Consider the following 20,806-nt stretch of genomic DNA (forward strand, 5'->3'; position numbering starts at 1 on the left):
TGTCTGGGGTGACACAGCCAAGATCGCGGGGTCCCCGCGATCAGACATCTTATTCCCTATCCTTTGGATAGGGGATAAGATGTCTAGGGGCCGAGTACCCCCTTTAAACACTTATTTGGTCCCCGTCTGCTTGTATGTCTCACCTAGGCTTTTTTAGCACGTTCGTCCAACTTTTATAAGGGGGAAGAGGTTAAACTTGATAAAAAAAAGGAGTATAACGTACCTACAGGGGAGAGAGGGTGGGTTAAATATGTCTCCTAGTTCTAAAAGTTAATATTTTAGGCCAGGACTCAAACAACAGCACCCAGTGGGTAAATAGTGTCAAGCACTGGAAATTGTCTTTTGCTAAAACCCGGGTGCTAGGTGGCACAGGACAACCCTCCCCTAGTATTTGGGCTGTAGCCTGATATGGAAGCTGTAGAAATCTTATACTGTATCACTAGAAAAGACATAAGGATATGCAGGGCTTTCTTTTTGTTCTCCACTTGCCCTGAGGCACTGTCTGACCACCACTCTGCAAGAATGCTGGGGAGAGGGGAAAAATGGAAAAAGGTGTCAAACAAGTCATTTATCTCATTGCTGCAGTCCCTGAAATAGTCTATAGCATCCCATCCGCTAACAGTAATATTGGAAGGAGGACAATATATCTTAACAGATAGTAAATATTACCATTGACATACTGTAACTACTACAATACTGTAGACTATATACCAGAATATAACAACTATAATACTGCACACTATGTACAAGAATATAACTACTATAATACTGCTCATATATACAAGAATATAACTACTATAATACTGCTCCTATATACAAGAATATAACTACTATAATACTGCTCCTATATACAAGAATATAACTACTATAATACTGCTCCTATATACAAGAATATAACTACTATAATACTGCTCCTATGTACAAGAATATAACTACTATAATACTGCCTCCTATATACAAGAATATAACTACTATAATACTGCTTCTGTATACAAGAATATAACTACTATAATACTGCTCCTATATACCAGAATATAACTACTATAATACTGCTTCCTATGTACAAGAATAAAACTACTATAACACTGCCTCCTATATACAAGAACATAACTACTATAATACTGCTTCTATATACAAGAATATAAGTACTATAATACTGCTTCTATATACAGGAATATAACTACTATAATACTGCCTCCTATATACAAGAATATAACTAATATAATACTGTCTCCTATATACAAAAATATAACTACTATAATACTGCTCCTATGTACAAAAATGTAACTACTATAATTCTGCCCCTATGTACAAAAATATATATTTACTATATTACTGCCTACTATGTGCAAGAATATAACTACTATAATACTGCTCCTATGTGCAAAAATATAACTACTATATTACTGCTCCTATGTACAAGAATATAACTACAATAATACTGCCCCTATATACAAGAATATAACTACAATAATACTGCTCCTCTGTACAAGAATATAACTACTATAATACTGCTCCTATATACAAGAATATAACTACTATAATACTGCTCCTATATACAAGAATATAACTACTATAATACTGCCTCCTATATACAAGAATATAACTACTATAATACTGCTCCTATATACAAGAATATAACTACTATAATACTGCTCCTATATACAAGAATATAACTACTATAATACTGCTCCTATATACAAGAATATAACTACTATAATACTGCTCCTATATACAAGAATATAACTACTATAATACTGCCTCCTATACACAAGAATATAACTACTATAATACTGCCTCCTATATACAAGAATATAACTACTATACGTGTGAATTCGGGTAGAAAACAGACATGGTGCACATCTACAATCTTGTATAATGATCTGATTGCTTCTCAGCATAATATCAAAAACTAACAGGTAGTTAGTATACATTTTTGATCAAAAAGTACAAAGCCCACTCGCCACGTCAAGGCCACCTATTTAGAGTGGGTCCCTAACGTCCCTAGCATAAAATGGCATAGCACTGGGCGGCACCAGTGCCCACGGGGGGGAAACGACCCACTGGGAGAGCGGCCCCAATGCCACTCAAACCAGTCTATGGGTCGCACCCCCAGCAACCCCCCCCCCCCCCGCAGACACGGCGCCACGGCAGCAACGGACGCTGCACAGCACCACACCAGAGTGAAGTACATAAGGGCCATTTCTTTCCTAGCAGCCTCCCAGTCTGACTGGGAGTGCATGGTAAGTGTGCTATTACACCTTCTTCACACTGGTGTGGTGCTGTGCGGTGTCCGTTGCCGCCGTGGCGCCGTGTCTGCGGGGATGTGCGGCCCATAGACTGGTTTGAGTGGCATTGGGGCTGCTCTGCCAGTGGGACGTTTCCCCCCCGTGGGCACTGGTGTCGCGGCGGTGGTGGTCGCCGCCCAGTGCTACGCCATTTTATGCTAGGGACGTTAGGGACCCACTCTAAATAGGTGGCCTTGACGGGGCGAGTGGGCTTGTACTTTTTGATCAAAAATGTATACTAACAACCTGTTAGTTTTTGATATTGTGCTGAGAAGCAATTAGATCATTATACAAGATTGTAGATGTGCACCATGTCTGTTTTCTACCCGAATTCTATATACAAGAATATAACTACTATAATACTGCTCCTATATACAAGAATATAACTACTATAATACTGACCCTATATACAAGAATATAACTACTATAATACTGCTCCTATATACAAGATTATAACTACTATAATACTGCCCCCTATGTATAACAATATATACCATATAACTACCATAATACTGCTCCTGTGTACAAGAAATATACCTACTATAATTCTGCCCTATGTACAAGTATACACCTACTTTAAGACTGCTCTTTATAAACATAAACATATGTGAGTAGCAGAATAATATTATTATACTATTATGAGTTACATACGCTGTGCATTAGTAGACTAGTTGTATTAGTGGCAGATATAGACAGAAGAGGCCCTGTCTGGAGGGGTAGGATTTCCTCTTTAAAGTCTGTAATATACAAGTTTCCAACAATTAGTATAGATTTATCAGAATCTAAATTAAATCTTAGGATCTGGCAATGTATAGGTTAACATTGTGAATTTATTAATAAAAAAAATGACAGACAAAACATTTCCCTCCATGCATTCCTCACATGCTACATGGTACCTCTCCATCACATATGGTATTGGGAAACTGGCGGACATGTTTTTCATTTACAAAAAAGTTTGTTGTTTATGTAGATTTTGTGTGTTTCCAATGATGAACATGTTATCTTATTAACGTAGCGCAGCAATGTTTACCATCCTCAACTTCAAAGTTAGACATTTTGTATAATCGTAAAACGGGCACTTACAAATAGGTGACTGCCCCTCGATGATGTAGATCCATGTAATGGAATTCTCAGAAGAATTGCATTGTCTGATCTTCTTAAAGGGTACCTTTCATCAAAAAACTTTTGATATATTATAGATTAATGTATGCAGAATAACTTTCCAATAGCATGTTATTAAAAAATATGCTTCTTTCTATTTAATTTTCAACTTAGAAAAAATGACCACACGGGGTCTCCCTACCAGTCAGGGAGCAGGGCTGAGCTTGTCTGTGTCCCGGCTGCAGTCTGAGATTTAAGACTCCAGCATGAGTCTGAAATCTATATAAAAAAAAAAAATTTAAAAAGACTTTCGGCCAGGACTGGTAGGGAGACCCCTAGTGGTCATTTTTTTTTTTAAGTGGAAAATTAAATAGAAAGAAGCATATTTTTTTATAACGTGCTATTGGAAAGTTATTCTGCATACATTAATCTATAATTTGTCAAACGTTTGTTTTTAATGAAAGGTACCGTTTAAAGAGGTCATCTAGGATTACAAAAATGTCTGTTTTCTTCCAAAAAACAGCACCTCTTCATATGTGTGATATTGCAGCTCATCCCTGTTCACCTTAGCCAGACACAACCCATGGGCAGTGGTGAAACTATATTTGGTAGCTATATTTGTAAACTATATATTCATGTTTTTGTATGAGCTATAACAAAGCAAGAAGGAAAGAGACCGAAGATAGTGTGTGTCTGATGTCTTACCCCTAATAAACTCATAGAATGGTGGGTGGGTTGACATAAAGTGTTGCAGTTGGGTAATACACCATTGCTCCAAGGGGCATGGGGCCACGTAGACATCTCGGAGGTTAGCTCATTGTATCCTATGGACTAGTGTCTTACCCCTAATAAACTCATATAATGGCGGGTAGATGGGCATAAAGTGTTGCAGCTGCTTAAAACATAATTTCCCCAAGGGGCATGGGGCCACATTGACATCTTGGAGGTTAACTCATTATATCCTATGAACTAGTGTCTTACCCCTAATAAACTCATATAAATTGAGTAGATGGGCATAAAGTGTTGCAGTTGGGTAATACACCATTGCCCCAAGGGGCATAAGGCTAGGTTGACACCTCGGAGGTTAACTCATTGTATTCTATGGACTAGCATCCACAAAGTTGGGTTCGCTTTTCACTAGTTATAATCAAACTTTGTGGAATTTTGTACATTCCACCCTTGTTGTGAACAGCTGGTGAACCACATGGTGCCTTAATAACTGGCAACATTGGCATATTTATATACCCACCCCCTTGCCTTTGGTGTTAGGTGGCATTACATTTGGTCTGTGACACGTATCCTTCCTTCGAGACTGATATGTGATGAAATTATTTTGGTTTGTGTATCGTCTAGATTCAGGTATATCGACTCCTGGTGCTTTGAATTATTGCCGACGTAGTCCTACAACTCTTATTCAATTAATATTCTTTGATGCCCGATTTGGTTTCCTTTTGGGTTTAAGGGGTCAAAGATATATGGTGAAATGTCTACTTTGGAGGGATTTAGTACCATTATCCACCAATTCTATCTTCAGAACCTGTCACCGCCACCGTCAAGTCATAAGTTCGTACCGGGGAGGTTTGGTTGCTTAGTCTGGATTGTTGGATACTCTTTTCACTCTTGTTGACTTTTCAAAGCTTAATTCCTTCTCAAAGAGAGCTAATTTGTATACCTTTTTTTTTGAGAAGGCATTGCCTCGTGTTACTCCTAGTGCTCCGGCCGGACACGCAGGCTGTGAGCGCTCCCCTGCTCCGTCCACTTCTGTTGGCGGGCCCGGGATTTGCATTACGGGAAGCGCCCGCATGCGAATCTCGGGCCGTCACTCACCTTCCCTATCTGATGTTCCTCCTGTAGTCTCGCATCGCCGGCTCGCGTGTCCCTGTCTCCTAGGACGTGCACGCTGGTGCTTTAAGATTTAAAGAGCCAGTGCACCTTGATTGTTGCTTTCACCTGTGCCTTGTCTATAAGTGTGATCACCTCCCACACCCCCTTGCTGGATCTTTGAGCCTAGTGCCTCAGAGAAAGCAGTCATTGTGTTTGCCTTTCTGTGTTCCTGACTACTTTGCTTGTGACCTGACTACACTCCTGTGCCGCCAGCCTACTGACCTTGCTACGTCCTGACTACGCTTCTGTATCGCCTGTCATGCCTTCCTGCCAGCCTCTCTACGTGTCACCTCTCCTGAGTCAAGTTACCCCTAGCAGCCTGTGTGGCTGCAGCAAGGCCATCGCACTTTGCGGAACCAGCAGCACCTTAGACTCCGCTTCCTGGCACGGCTTACGTTATCATCCCCACAGGCCCAGAGGATCCACCAGCTACCATAACACCTGGTCTATAAGTCTTTTTTTTTTTGCCAACAAGTGGTCTCCATCCACTAGTATAAAAAGCTTAATTTGGGATTGATGTTTTAGAAGCATTATAGTATCTAACCTAACAATGAATGTTCTTAGAGAACTCTATAGAGGCCAATGAAGAGTGTCTTATCCCTGTTATAGCCTTTGGTGGTGGTCTTACTCTACTCCAACATTCCTCATGACACATTTGAATATTGAACATGGTCCACATACAAAAACTGACTTCTCTTCATATAGAGGTGGTAAACACTGACTGGCCTTTGTCTTGGACACCGAAGTACCCACTGAGGTACTTATATGTATATGCAATAAAGAAAGCAGCCTATTCCCCATACATTTCACTCACACAGCCACGAAGAGCAGGATCCTGGGCCTCGTCTTTTTTTCTACATCGTCTGTATGATGTTTCTATTAGTGAAATAAACCTGAACATCATCATGCCCTGCCACCTATTGCCTTGTGCCATGTAGCAGGCATTTATAACTAATACGCTGAACTGTGCCATGTAGATGGGTGTCAGGCATTCACGTTCCTTCAAAATTCTGCCATATGGGAACTGGAGAGTTAAAATTCGACTAATCGTTCGGTCTGGTTTGGAACATGAATCTGTAATGAGCTGCTGCTTCAGGGTCTATATATTCGCAGAATTCGGCCTCAAATGAAAGCCCGATAGACTTCTCTGGGATTCCGCACTCCCATTCACACTTCTGAATTTGCGCTTGCGGAAATTCAGAAGTGTGAATGGGAGTGCGGAATCCCATAGAAGTCTATTGGGCTTTCATTTGAGGTGGAATTCAGAAGTGTGAATGGGAGTGCGGAATCCCATAGAAGTCTATTGGGCTTTTATTTGAGGCTGAAATTCAGAAGTGTGAATGGGAGTGGGGAATCCCATAGAAGTCTATTGGGCTTTCATTTGAGGCAGAATTCAGAAGTGTGAATGGGAGTGTGGAATCCCATATAAGTCTATTGGGCTTTCATTTGAGGCCGAATTCTGCAAACAGGAATTCTGCCGTGTGAATAGACCCTTACACTTCTACATGTTCGACCACCCTTTAAGGGTTCTCTTTCTACGAAAACTGTCAATGCCCATTTTATCATCATGATCCTTTAGTCTGGATGACAACTTCTCCATTATGCTCTCTGTACTCTTTACCTCTTATATGCGATCCTCTATGTATGGAACACGAGCCTGAGAACAGAAGTGCCATAGTGTCCTCTGAATCAGGATATTAGCAGGTCCTTAGCACTGCAGTCTGGCACAGCACCTAAACTTTTTGGAATCTGTGTAACATACCTCACTCAGCAACATTCGGTATGGACTTGCAGGAGAGGAGCCGGCATTGTGCACTGATGATACGTGATATCCTGGTATTCAGAGTTATTCTGGGCTTTAGGCCTTCATTTACATATCTATGTATGCTTCTCGGACAGGTGTTGGACGCTGTTTTATTACAGTAACATTCACATCAGGATTTCAGCCTTCGTATTCCCATTATATTCCTCCATGCTCTGCCATGATTCTTAGTAGGATACTCCTTTAAAGGGTACTCCCCTGGAAAACATTTTTTTTTATTAACAGGTACCAGAAAGTTAAACATATTTGTAAACTACTTCGATTAAAAAAATCTTTATCCTTTCTGTACTTATCAGCTGTTGTATGCTCCACAGGAAGTTCTTTTCTTTTCGAATTTCCTTTCTGTCTGACCACAGTGCTCTCTGCTGACACCTCTGTCCATTTTAGGAACTGTTTGCAGGAGAGGTTTGCTGTGGGGATTTGCTCCTACTCTTGACAGTTCCTAAAATGGATAGAGGTGTTAGCCGAGAGCACTGTGGTCAAACAGAAATTAAATTCAAGAACTTCCTGTGGAGCAAACAACAACTGATAAGTACTGGAAGGATTAAGATTTTTTAATTGAAGTAATTTACAAATCTGTTTAACTTTCTGGCACCAGTTGATTTAAAAAAAAAATGTTTTCCAGGGAAGTACCCTATAAATAGTCAGTACATGTCAAATCTAGCTTCTCTGCCCTGTAATAATAATGAGATGATTCTGATGACCCTGCCCTCTAATGATAGTGCGAGGACTCTGCTTACTCCTCCTACCAATGATGATGAGATGACTCCCCTGACCCCTCTGTCTAATGATAAGATGACCCCGACATCTTATGATGATGATGAGATGACTCTGTACACCTCCCACTAATAATAACAAGATGACCCTGCTGACCCCACCCACTAATAATAATGAGATAACTCTGCTGACCCCACCTTCTAATGATAATGAGATGACTCTGCTGACCCCACCCTCTAATGATAATGAGATTACTAGGCTGACCCCACCCTCTAATGATAATGAGATGACTCTGCTGACCTGACATTTTATAATAATGAGATGACTTTGCGGACCCTCCCCTCCAATTATAGCAAGAAGACTCTGCTTACTCCTTTCACTAATTATAATGAGATGGCTCTAATTACCCCACCCTTTAATGATAATGAAATAACTCTGCTGATACCACCTTTTACTGATAATAGCTCATCCCACCTTCTAATATTAATTAATATTGATAATGATGACTCTGCTTATCCCACCCTCTATTGATAACGAGATGACTTTGCTTATCCCACCCTGTCATGACAATGAGAGGTCTCTGCTTATCCCACCCTCTAATAATAATAATGAGATGACTCTGCTGACCCCCTTCCTTTAATAATGAGATGACTCTGCTTATCCCACCCTCTTTTGATAATGAGATGACTCTGCTTATCCCACCCTGTCATGACAATGAGATGTCTCTGCTTATCCCACCCTCTAATAATAATAATCATGAGATAACTCTGCTGACCCCCTTCCTTTAATAATAATGAGATGACTCTGCTAATCCCACCCTCTTTTGATAATGAGATGACTCTGCTTATCCCACCTTCTCATGACAATGAGATGACTCTGCTTATTCCACCCTCTATTGATAATGAGATTACTCTGCTGATTCTGCCTGAGTTTACATAGCAAAGCTAAGCAGCAAAAACGAACCAAAAATGTGCGCAATCTGCTAGCCAACCTGAAAACAAAATATTCCAAGATTTTCCTTATATTAATAGTCACATAGTAATGTATGTATTTAAATAATATGTGATTTCCCTAATATTACAAGGCTGTATGCAGCCTGTTTCCTGGGATTAACTATCTCAACTCCTGTGAATGTCGCAGAAGAACACAATGGAGCTCTTGCAGGGCTCGGAAACATAACAAGCCTCAGTCAAGCAGAATTTGCATAATCAAATAGAATATTCATTGGAGTAGGTGCGGGCAATCAAGCAAACAAGACATCATGAATAACCTGATCCACATTTGTATGCAGTTTATACACAGGAAAGCTCCCAGGACACATGACACGACTACTATTTGAGCGCTCTTTTGACTTGCAAACTTCACATCTGGTGATTATACAGTGGCTGTGATTTAACAAGGGTTGCCAAACTACAATTCCCAGCATGCCCGAACAGCCAAAGGCTGTGGGGGTTGTAGTTTTGCAACAGGGGTTGTACAGGATTAGAGATTTCTTTCACAAAGAACACCACGCCTGCCAACAGGTTAGGTCCGGTACTGCGGCTCAGCCTCATTCACTGCCATGTAACCAAGCAGTAATGCCAGGCACAACCTGTGGACAGGAGTGACGCTGTTGTGGGAAGAAAGCAGTGCATGTTTTTCTAATCCTGCACACTGGGATCAATATAAGGAAAATATTGAAATATTTTGTTTTCAGGTGGCCCGGCAGATTTGTTGGTAGTTTTTGCTGCTTAGCTTTGCTGTGTAAACTCAGGTAGAGTCAACAGAGTCATCTCATTATCAATAGAGGGTGGGATAAGCAGTAATAATAAAAGTAATACAGTAATTGAACTTAAATTGGATAAAAATGGATATACAAAGTATATTGGATAAAATTGGATATACAATGCAAAACCATAAGCAGTATGCAGGATTTACTATAAAAACAAGGTTGTAAACCACGCTCTGCTCTCTGCAGATGTTTACTGTGCTGACTGTGCATTAGGACTTTGGCATATGAGACATAGGTCTTAGTATGTAATGCACCTGTCATTGAAAGCCATAGGGACCTGCATTCCTAATGTAATCCTAAAAGGTTTGTAAAGTCAACCCGACCTAGACACCACCATATCTACAGTATTAGGAAGGGATGCTGCTACTGATAAATAGAGGAGTTTGAGAAGGTGTAAACTCCACAGAATGTTCCATGCCCCACAACTTCACTGCTGCTGCTTCCCTTTCTCCCCTTATGCTCAAAAGTCCAACATTATATGCTAATAAGTGTCTTACAGTTTTACTGTCATTTAAAACAACTTTTGACATGTTGCCCAGACATTTAAAAAGTTGAGATCACACTGGTTCTTGCCCTTAAGAACCGCTGCAATCTCAAGTTACTGCCGGGTGAAGGGCTTGGCTGCATGCACTTCTCGCCCTGGCTGTCAATCAAACCCGACCTTTTTTCTGCATAAGTCTATGCAGTGAAAAGGTTGGGTTTGCATGTCAGTTAGGGACTAGAGCGTGCTGCCATATACTTCATTGACTTGTGATCGCAGCGGGTCTCAGGTGTGAGAACCAATTGTTTTTGTTTTTTTTAAACCTTTTTACATGTCTGGGCAACATGTCAAAAGTTGTTTTAAATGACATTAACGCTTTAAGTATTATTCTCCAGAGCTGTACTCCCTATTCTGCAGTTGGGATCATTGTGTACATACATAACATTACTTATCCTGTACTTATCCGGAGTTATATCCTGTATTATACTCCAGAGCTGTACTCACTATTCTGCTGGTGAGGTCACTGTGTACATACATTACATTACGTATCCTGTACTGATCCTGAGTTATATCCTGCATTATACTCCAGAGCTGCACTCACTATTCTGCTGGTGAGGTCACTGTGTACATACATTACATTACTTATCCTGTACTGATCCTGAGTTATATCCTGTATCATACTCCAGAGCTGTACTCACTATTCTGCTGGTGGGGTCACTGTCAACATACATTACATTACTTATCCTGTACTGATCCTGAGTTATATCCTGTATTATACTCCAGAGCTGTACTCACTATTCTGCTGGTGAGGTCACTGTGTACATACATTACATTACTTATCCTGTACTGATCCTGAGTTATATCCTGTATTATACCCCAGAGCTGTACTCACTATTCTGCTGGTGAGGTCACTGTGTACATACATTACATTACTGATCCTGTACTGATCCTGAGTTATATCCTGTATTATTCTCTAGAGCTGTACTCACTATTCTGCTGGTGAGGTCACTGTGTACATACATTACATTACTTATCCTGTACTGATATAAACTGTCCCTAACCAAATAGTGAATTGCCCTTTCTTAAAATATTGTGCCCCGATGTCAGTAACAGAAATCTCTGTTCAGTGGAGTTGAGTCTTTATAGACATCTCCTGTGTGTGTGTTTATTTATTATGCAGCTAACTTTCCCTTTAAGCAGTACATGCCCTACAGTCTGCAAATCCTAAAGAAGCACAAACTTGTATGATTTGTTTTATGTACTGATGAAACGTATTAATATTATAAGATAATTGTGTATTAGTGTATAGATGTGTTCTCATACTGTGTGGATTTTTGTCTTTTTTACACAGGTTGGACCCAGCACAGATCTTTTTCAATAACCTCTTTATTCAGATTTCAGATCAGTTCTCTCATTTCTGTGATATATCTATATATATATATATATATATATATATATATATATAATTTTTTTTTTTTTTTTTTTTTTACAAATAGCCACATTATTATTTTTAAACATAAAAAAAAATCACAATAACTGGTATTAATTCAGTACTTTTCCTAGTTTGGTTTCTAGTTACACATATCCTAACCCCAACATTTCTCCTAATGCTTTTAAATAGAATCACATTGCACCCAATAGAAAACATTTTACTTAAAATTGAACAATATTCCCTACCAAAATGTGAAATACTAAAAATACCAAGAATGGTCTCGATTACCAAAATTATCTGCATGGAAACTCAATTTGTACAGTGAGACCCTATATGACAATAATTATTGACCAAACATTAGAATAATCCAGGTATCTAATGTGAAAAAATGTGGGAACCTCAATGGAAAACATTTAGTAGTTTATTTTTTTTATTTTTTATTTTTTTTTGCTTAAAATTGTGGCAAAAAAGCCACACAAAAAAATTCCTTACGTGAAAGAAATTTTACAGGCTGAAACCATAAGCAAAAACATAGTCTTACTAAGAACTAAAAAAAGGAATACATAAGCAAACATTGATAAATGTCCCCCAATGAGTCCTACATCATCCTAAAGACAACTTGCAACAACACAATTCCAATACTTAATTTGACATTTACTTAAAAAATTGAATGACTACAATGTATTTTCTGTGCTCTGTAAGACACATTGCATGCTTTTTAGGCAATACAGTGGTGCGTCAACTTATAATGGCCTCAGGTTACAATATTGTAACCTGAAACATAGAATGCTACAGACAGTCCAGATCTGTGAAACATGTCAATGGCTGGAAGAACTGACCAATCAGAATGGGCATCTCATTAGTACAACCCTTGTATTACTGAAGTGTATGCACTGACTGGTGTCTGGAAGAGCCCCCTACAGTACAGGGAGGTATTACATGTTCTGTACTACTCTTTACCTGTATTACTGAAGTGTATGCACTGACTGGTGTCTGGTAGCGCCCCCTACAATACAGGGAGGTATTACATGTTCTGTACTCTTTACCTGTATTACTGAAGTGCATGCACTGACTGGTGTCTGGTAGCGCCCCCTACAGTACAGGGAGGTATTACATGTTCTGTACTACTCTTTACCTGTATTACTGAAGTGTATGCACTGACTGGTGTCTGGTAGCGCCCCCTACAGTACAGGGAAGTACTACATGTTCTGTACTCTTTACCTGTCTTACTGAAGTGCATGCACTGATTGGTGTCTGGTAGCGCAACAAAAAAGAAGGTTGCAACAGCACTCTTGGTCAAAAAATGGAGGCTCTTAGCGCACTTTTTTTTATCAAAACGTGTCGCCCATCCTCCGCGTGGTGGATGGGGGGGGGGGCACATTTTGATCAAAAAGTGCGCTAAGAGCCTTAGTTTTTTGACCAAGAGTGCTGCTGCAACCTTCTTTTTTGTATACTTTGCATTTGCCAGAGCAGCGTGCACCCGTGTATAAGGTAGTCGTGCTGGCTATTTTTCTTTTTGTTTCTGGTAGCGCCCTCGACAGTACAGGGAGGTATTACATGTTCTGTACTACTCTTTACCTGTATTACTGAAGTGTATGCACTGACTGGTGTCTGGTAGCGCCCCCTACAGTACAGGGAGGTATTACATGTTCTGTACTACTCTTTACCTGTATTACTGAAGTGTATGCACTGACTGGTGTCTGGTAGCGCCCCCTACAGTACAGGGAGGTATTACATGTTCTGTACTACTCTTTACCTGTATTACTGAAGTGTATGCACTGGCTGGTGCCTGGTAGCGCCCCCTACAGTACAGGGAGGTATTACATGTTCTGTACTCTTTACCTGTATTACTGAAGTGCATGCACTGACTGGTGTCTGGTAGCGCCCCCTACAGTACAGGGAGGTATTACATGTTCTGTACTACTCTTTACCTGTATTACTGAAGTGTATGCACTGACACATGTCTGGTAGCGCCCCCTACAGTACAGGGAGGTACTACATGTTCTGTACTATTCATTACCTGGGCCAGGGTTAGCTGCTCGTTTGGACACCAGGTGAGGGCGGCTCCATGTTACTTTTTTAGGACACTGTGTACTGTATAGTACCCTGAAGAAGCTCCTGTCCTCTACATAGACAGTGATTTACAGCTTCCAGCAAATATTTCTTACTTTTCTATGTAAGGATTTGCTTTATCTGTATTATCTACTTATTTGTCTTTAATTCTCACTTTTTACTATTTTTGGATGACATCCTGGTGCCTTGGATCCAATTATCAGGTTTGAGTCATAGACTCAACATACAATGGTCCCAACATACAATGGTCTCAACATGTGGTCGCCCTGTAACCAATTGATATTTTAACTTGAGGGAGCACTGTATTACCAATTATTCATTGCAATATCCTGCGCATGCAGGGAAGGAAAAGGGATCCTCTTGGTGCTCACCCGGATGAAAGTTAAAAGAAACCGATACGGACAGATAAAATAATAAATAAAAGTAGTTTTATTTCAAGCGCTGCAGACTACACGTTTTAAGGGGTGAAACCCCCTCTTCGTCAGGTCCAGTGATTGGTGGAAGGTACACGGTGTCATTTTATGCATAAAAAGCCTGCGAAGTTGGCGGGTCTGATTAATTGAAATTTCAGCGAAAATTACACAAACTAACAAATTATTGGCACAAAATTCAAGAGAAGAAATGGATGCACTCACCCGGTGTTTGCTGGCAGGAATCTTTATTCACGTGCATTACAATTGTACAGTGGGCAGTCGCAGAGGAGCAGCCTCGCAGCGACAGACTGTTTCCTGCGCTCCAAGCGCACTTCCTCGGGCTGCCGATCGGCAGCCCGAGGAAGTGCGCTTGGAGTGCAGGAAACAGTCTGTCGCTGCGAGGCTGCTCCTCTGCATCTACCTGCTTTACAATTGTAATGCATGTGAATAAAGATTCCAGCCAGAAAACCCTTCGGGTGAGTACATCCATTACTTTGCTAGTATCTAACATCCCAGCGGGGGCTGGTTTCGGGCAGCAGTGCCGCACTCACTTGCTTCTATTAGTATCGGATAACACAAATTATTCATTGGTGATATAGTAAAACTTTCATCTTTCAGATCTAAAAAAAACTAAATAGATAAAATACAAAAAGTCCTCTTTGTAGGTCAATCAAAAGAAACACATTGTTATTCCTCTGCAAAAAATATTTTTTAAAAAGGGAAATTTTTTATTTTACACTAGCCAGCGTCAATACCCTCTCATTGGCCCTTCCATATGCTCTGTTAAGAGAAGAAAACCAAACCACTACAAAAGGAGTCACTTGGATGATGATAAAAAGCTAAATATTTATTGGTATACATTAAAACCAACACCTAAAGGAGAGAAGGAAAAAACATCAAAAAATGCAGCATCACCGGATACCCTGCATAATACGTGATGGTGATCAGAGGGCACTATTTATACTTTTATAAGAGTGGATATACATCTCAGGGCCAACCCTTTGGTTTGACAGAGCCGAGAGTTAATTTTTGAGTCCCACTCAGACAGATCCAGTTATTCCATATACTGGACTGTTGAGACCCCACTTACCTCCTATTATCTAGCTCTATCCTTCCCCTATAAACCATACTTAAATTAAACAAATAACTGAAACAACACAATTCTTTAACTTTGTGTGGGTGGGAATCGGCCACAGCTTTATTTATAAAAATATAACTATAATAAATAGCCAATAACTATAACAAAGGCATCGTTGGCTTCTTGCCAACCCGAGAGGTGCTGCTTCGCCATCCTGTGTGCAGGTCTACCCTGGGTTGGCCCCGCTTTCTCCATCTTCATTCCGCCAAGCTGTGACTTGACACAAAACAAAATACAACAAAAAGGGAGGGAGGGCAAAACTCTGGGTCCAGGGCAGCAAAGAGGGGGAGGAAAGGGACAGCAACACCCCGAGGAGGAGCCTCTACAGCCCGTGAAAACATGACACCCAGATAGGTCACTCCTTTTAGCCCCCCCCCCCCCCCCTTGGGACATACCACCCTGGTTACTGGGCAGATTACAGGTAGGAGAGGAGATGCTATAACTCCAGCATAAATTAACCCCTAAATGGCTCTCCAGTCAGGGGGCAAGCTAGTTAAGCACAGCTTGCCCCACCATATTCCATGGTCTAAATGGTCGGCAAGTAACACCAAATTTCTCTTGTAGTGGCCACTGTTTCTAAAGCAAGATTTGCCTCGATCAGCTGATCATATTGGCTCAAATTCAGAGAGGAATTGTATTGAACTATACATGCATGCTTATAATTACAATATACAGCATCCACCTGGACAGATATGTTGCCAATATGATGAATCTTTGATTAAGGAATCTGGAATATGTGTTTAGTCTACAGTCACGGAGAACAAAGAATTGGTTGCATTTCTCCTTTACACATCTAAAAAGAACCAACTTACTTTACAGTCTGTTATGACATTATATTTTAATATGATTATTTTTTTTTTCTTTCTTAAAAATGCAGCTGAAGTATCTGACGACTATCCGGATCAGTTTGATGATGTGTTGGAGTTTATTCAGGACACCATAAAAAGACTTCGGAGGTCATCTAACAAGCAATCCCTCTCCAGGCGAGACAGAGGGAGAATAGCTGCTACAACAGACACTCAGAATTCCAGTAAAAAGACAAGCAAGGATTCTCGAAAAAGGAGAAACAAGGGATGTGTCCTTAGGGAGATACACTTGAATGTGACTGACTTGGGTTTGGGCTATGAAGCCAAGGAAGAACTTAAGTTCCGGTACTGCAGTGGGTCCTGCAATAACCCAGAGACAACTTACGACCAAATTCTAAAAAACTTGACCATCAAGAAAAAGTTGGTCAATGACAAGGTGAAGCAGGCGTGTTGTAGGCCCATTGCCTTTGACGACGATGTTTCGTTTTTGGATGATAATCTAGTTTACCACACCTTGAGGCAACATTCCGCTAAGAAATGTGGATGTGTATGATTTTGTTTTTGCCATGCGGCAGTGTGTATTGCATTCCTGAAATAAGGCAAAGAAAGGGATCAAGGTTTCCCCTGTAGAGGTCTCCCGGAAAGCAGAGATGGAGTAGAGAACCAAGGATGGTTGGGCATGGAGCTATCATGGAAACCTGTTGTGGCATTTATCCAGTGAGTGCCAGGATATACAAAAAAAATCCTCCACCAGAGAGATGCAGACAGCAGACACTGCTCTTATACGGGGGGATGGATTTTTACCAGTTTTTCTATATGTGACTCACCAGCAGTGTTGACTGGAAAGGTCGATATCCAGCTTTTAAGCACCGGCATTTATACATCATGCATGTCAGGTTTTTCCTGTATATCTTTTTGTTACATCGAAAAACAAGTGTATTACATAATCCGTTAGTTCTGTCTTTGGGGTTTAATTAAAATTTTTGCTCCGCTAGTACATATTACTTTAGTCCATTGACATACCATACCAAATACTGTCACTTACAGTACAATCTACAACGTCACTTCCGTTTCATGTTTTTTAAATTTTGTTATTGGTTGTTTATTTTTATTTTTTGACCCTAAATTTATCGGAATGCAAAAAGGCCTGTATAATAGTGTGCATGATTGCCTAAATAACATTATAAACATAGCCCACACAAGGTAGAGGGGTCATAGCCCTGATTAAAAATCAGATCTACTCAACTATAGATGCCTCATTTATAATTGTTGGCCCGGAACAATTGGGCTTTGTTGGGAGGTGGTAATGAAAGCCTTGTAGTTCTATGGTATACCTGACCTCCCCAACCCTATTTATATACAGTGTTACCTTTCCAAAAGGCCATCTCTTTGGGAAAACTACCCATTACCCAGACTAGATTTTCTATGACAAATTTTTAGTTCAACATTTTTAATGCATTTTTTTGAAAAGACCACCCCCTAGAAGACCACTTTTTGATATTTTGGGTGGTCATCTCAGGAGGTTTCACTGTATAAAAAGGAACAAATTTGATATCTATTCATTGTGGTATATCTGGGCTGTGTAAGGATAGGCAAGAATCAATGGCCAGATATCTCTTTATGATCTATGACCTTTTTTGCTGATGTGGGTCACGTTTATTTGCAGTGTATATTATACAGGTCTGACGTAATTAGGCAATATATAATGTATATTGCCACATCAGATCCCATCCTACCAGATCAGGGAAGCCTTTCCCAAAAGATTTGATCCCGTCATTGGTACAGACTTTGTGGCTCATAGTTTAATGTACATGAAGCCCAATGTAGAAGGTAATGGCCATTGTATCTCGTCCATGTGAGTCCCTAAGTAGAAGTCACAGGTTATGCCAGAATTGAAGTTGCCTTCAGATTTTCCCAGTCAAGTTCTCAGGGAAATACCTTGAAAACCCACCACATGGCTATACCTGCTGAGGACTTCCGGTTCTTGCACACATGGCCAGATATGAAGGCCCATATAGGAAGCTGCATTAAAAGCCACAGAGAATGATCACCACCAAATCTATAGATATATATAGGGCTTATTTGGGGTTTATGTTTTTGTTCTTTTCTTTGGGATTTTTTTGACAGTAAATTGGTAATTGGTCCAAGAGACCAAGCAGACTACTTGATGCCATGCATCCACTCAGATACATGAAGATATAGAATATATTTATTGATTATTAAGTTATTGCTATTTATTACAGTCCAGTTATGAATGTTTCTTTTTTTTTCCTATTTATTGCAATTTCTTCTTTGATGGTGCCAAAGCAAAGCATAGTCTCAAAACTACATTGAGATGGATGCAAGCAAGTGTATGTTGGTAGTTGTAGAATCACAGACTTTACCCTTTCTTGCTTCTGTTCTTGGAAGGCTTAAAGGGGTACTCGCTGTACAAATTGCTGGTGACGTCATAGCCCCAAAGAGCTGGTGACGTCATAGCCCCAACCCCTCATGATGTCATGCTTCATCCCCCTCAATGCAAGTCTATGGGAGGGGGCGTGGTGGATGTCACGCCCCCTCTCACAGACTTGCATTGAGGGGGCGGGGTGTGACGTCATGGGGAGGTGGGGCTATGACATCACCAGCTCCCAGCATTCGGAACAGTTTGTTCCGAATGCTGAGAAGTGGAGTACCCCTTTAAAGAGGTTTGCTAAATAAAAAATAATAAAAATTGATGCCTTCTCAAAAACAGTGCCAGACTTGTCCACAGGCTGTGTGTGGTATTGCAGCTCATCCGCCTCAGTGGATTTTTAATACCACAACAGGGGTGGAACTGTTTTTGGGAAAAATAAAAAATAATCCTTATGATTTCTACTCCTGAAGGAAGGTTCACGATGACTGAATTGTAGCCTGACTTGTAGCCTGTAACCGTGGACATTCCCTATTTGTTGAAGAATCCACAGTGATAAGCTCATCACAGAGTGTCCTGCTGTTGGGATCCCCAATGGACATAGCTGTAATCTGTGTGAAATCCTCACAGCAAGTGTTCAATGTCCTTGCAGCACCTCCTTACAATAAATTAAGTATTGCACTGTTCCCATTTAAATCGTTGGGCTGTCCATTGGAACGCAAAGTCCTCCAGAGCAAGAGCAATTCTTTGTACCTGCTTTTTGTGCTTGTTATGAATGGGGATCCCCCCCCCCCCAGTTAACTTAAAATTCCTTAAAGGGGTACTCCGCCCCTAGATATCTTAACTCCCTATCCAAAGGACCCTATCCCACCGCTGGGACCCCCGCGATCTCCGTAGAGCACCCAGCATTCTGAACATTATGTTCAGAATGCTGGGTTTGGGCGGCCGTGGTCATGGCGTCACACCATGTCTACGGGAGGGGGCGTGGCGTCCGTCACGCTCCCTCCCATAGACATGAATGGATAGGGGATAAGATGTCTAGGGGCAGACTACCCTTTCAAATGGGTTATCCAGGAATAGAAGTAGAGCTAATTTATTATTTAAAAAAAAAATAGTACCATACCTGTCCTCAGGTTGTGTGTGGTATTACAACATAGCTCCATTCACTTGGCGTCGGTAAGGAATTTTTACCTCTAGTATGAGGGTTTTTTGCCTTCCTCTGGATCAACTCAGTAGGAACTCATTAGGGTTATAGGTTGAACTTGATGGACTCTGGTCTTTTTTCAACCTTATGAACTATGTTACTTCGATGGAACTAAGCTGCAATACCACACACAACCTGAGGACAAGGGTGGTGCTGTTTTTGAAAGAAACCAGCTCTGGTTTTCCAATCCGGGTTAATCGGACATCCCTCTGTAATGAGCAATGGTAGGGAATGATTTTGTATTGACTTAAAGCGTACCTCTAATCTCTGTCCCGGCAGTAGGATATGAGCTTGAATTTCATGGCCTCTTTAGATCACGTGAACACCCCCCCCCCCCCACCCCCCCGTCAAACTTTCAAGATCTGGAGGCGAGTTTGATGCAAGTCCCATGCAAGTCTATGGGAATGTAGAGCAATTCATCTTCAGATCGCAGTAGTTTCACGGCAGGTCACGTGATCAGAAGCGGACGCAAAATTTTTGCTTATTCTGCCACCGAGACAGCGATTACAGCTGCTTTCTTTCAGAAACAGCACCACTTGTGACTTCAGGTTCTGTGTGGTATTGCAGCTCAGTTCTATTGAAATGATTGCCAAACTACAACTCTTGGCAAGCCGGACACCCGAAGGCTGTCCGGGCTTGCTGAGAGTTGTAGTTTTGCAACAGCTGGAGACACCCTGGTTGGGAAAGACTGTTGTAACGTTAAAGGGGTATTCCAGCCTTAGACATCTTATCCCGTATCCAAAGATTAGGGGATAAGATGTCTAAGGCTGGAATACCCCTTTAATATTGATCAAAAATTACGTTTTCTGTATAAATACAGTGGCAGTGACTGCAGTATGCAGACTATGGGGTAGATTTATCAAAACCAGTGCAGAGGAAGAGTGGTGCAGTTGCCCATAGCAACCAATCCGATTGCTTCTTTCATTTTTAAAGAGGCCTATGAAAAATAAAAGAAGCAATCTGATTAGTTGCTATGGGTAACTGCCTTGCTCTTCCTCTGCCCAGGTTTTGATAAATCTCCCCCTATGTGCAGTACCCGGAAAGGAAGGATGAAAAAAATAAATAAAAGCGATGGACAAGTATGTAGGGGGTTCATATTAATGGTAGTTAAAGTCTATGCCCACATTCGAACAAGTTTATTGTCCCAAGACTTTCTAAATTAAAATTGAAAGGCTTTGCAAATAAGTCTTGATTGAAAACGAGCAGTTCCTATGGAGATATATGCGTATCCATGGTGACAGACTACAAACAAACTAAGCGTAGTCTGATCCTGCAATCACACTCCTT

General features: G+C 40.8%; 1 protein-coding gene across 4 annotated transcripts in view; it reads left to right on the forward strand.

Annotated features, from left to right (window-relative positions):
• Positions 1-18,426, forward strand: part of GDNF (glial cell derived neurotrophic factor) — a 54,284-nt gene extending 35,858 nt beyond the window's left edge. For all 4 annotated transcript variants that reach the window (XM_056546255.1, XM_056546260.1, XM_056546267.1 and 1 more), the window contains one exon: positions 15,998-18,426. In XM_056546255.1, the coding sequence (XP_056402230.1) occupies positions 15,998-16,479 (482 nt within the window). In that variant the 3' untranslated portion in view covers positions 16,480-18,426. The remainder of the gene's footprint in view (positions 1-15,997) is intronic.
• The last annotated feature ends 2,380 nt before the right edge of the window (positions 18,427-20,806 follow it).

The sequence above is a fragment of the Hyla sarda genome, chromosome 1 (genome assembly GCF_029499605.1).
Source record: "Hyla sarda isolate aHylSar1 chromosome 1, aHylSar1.hap1, whole genome shotgun sequence".
Lineage (NCBI taxonomy): Eukaryota > Metazoa > Chordata > Amphibia > Anura > Hylidae > Hyla > Hyla sarda.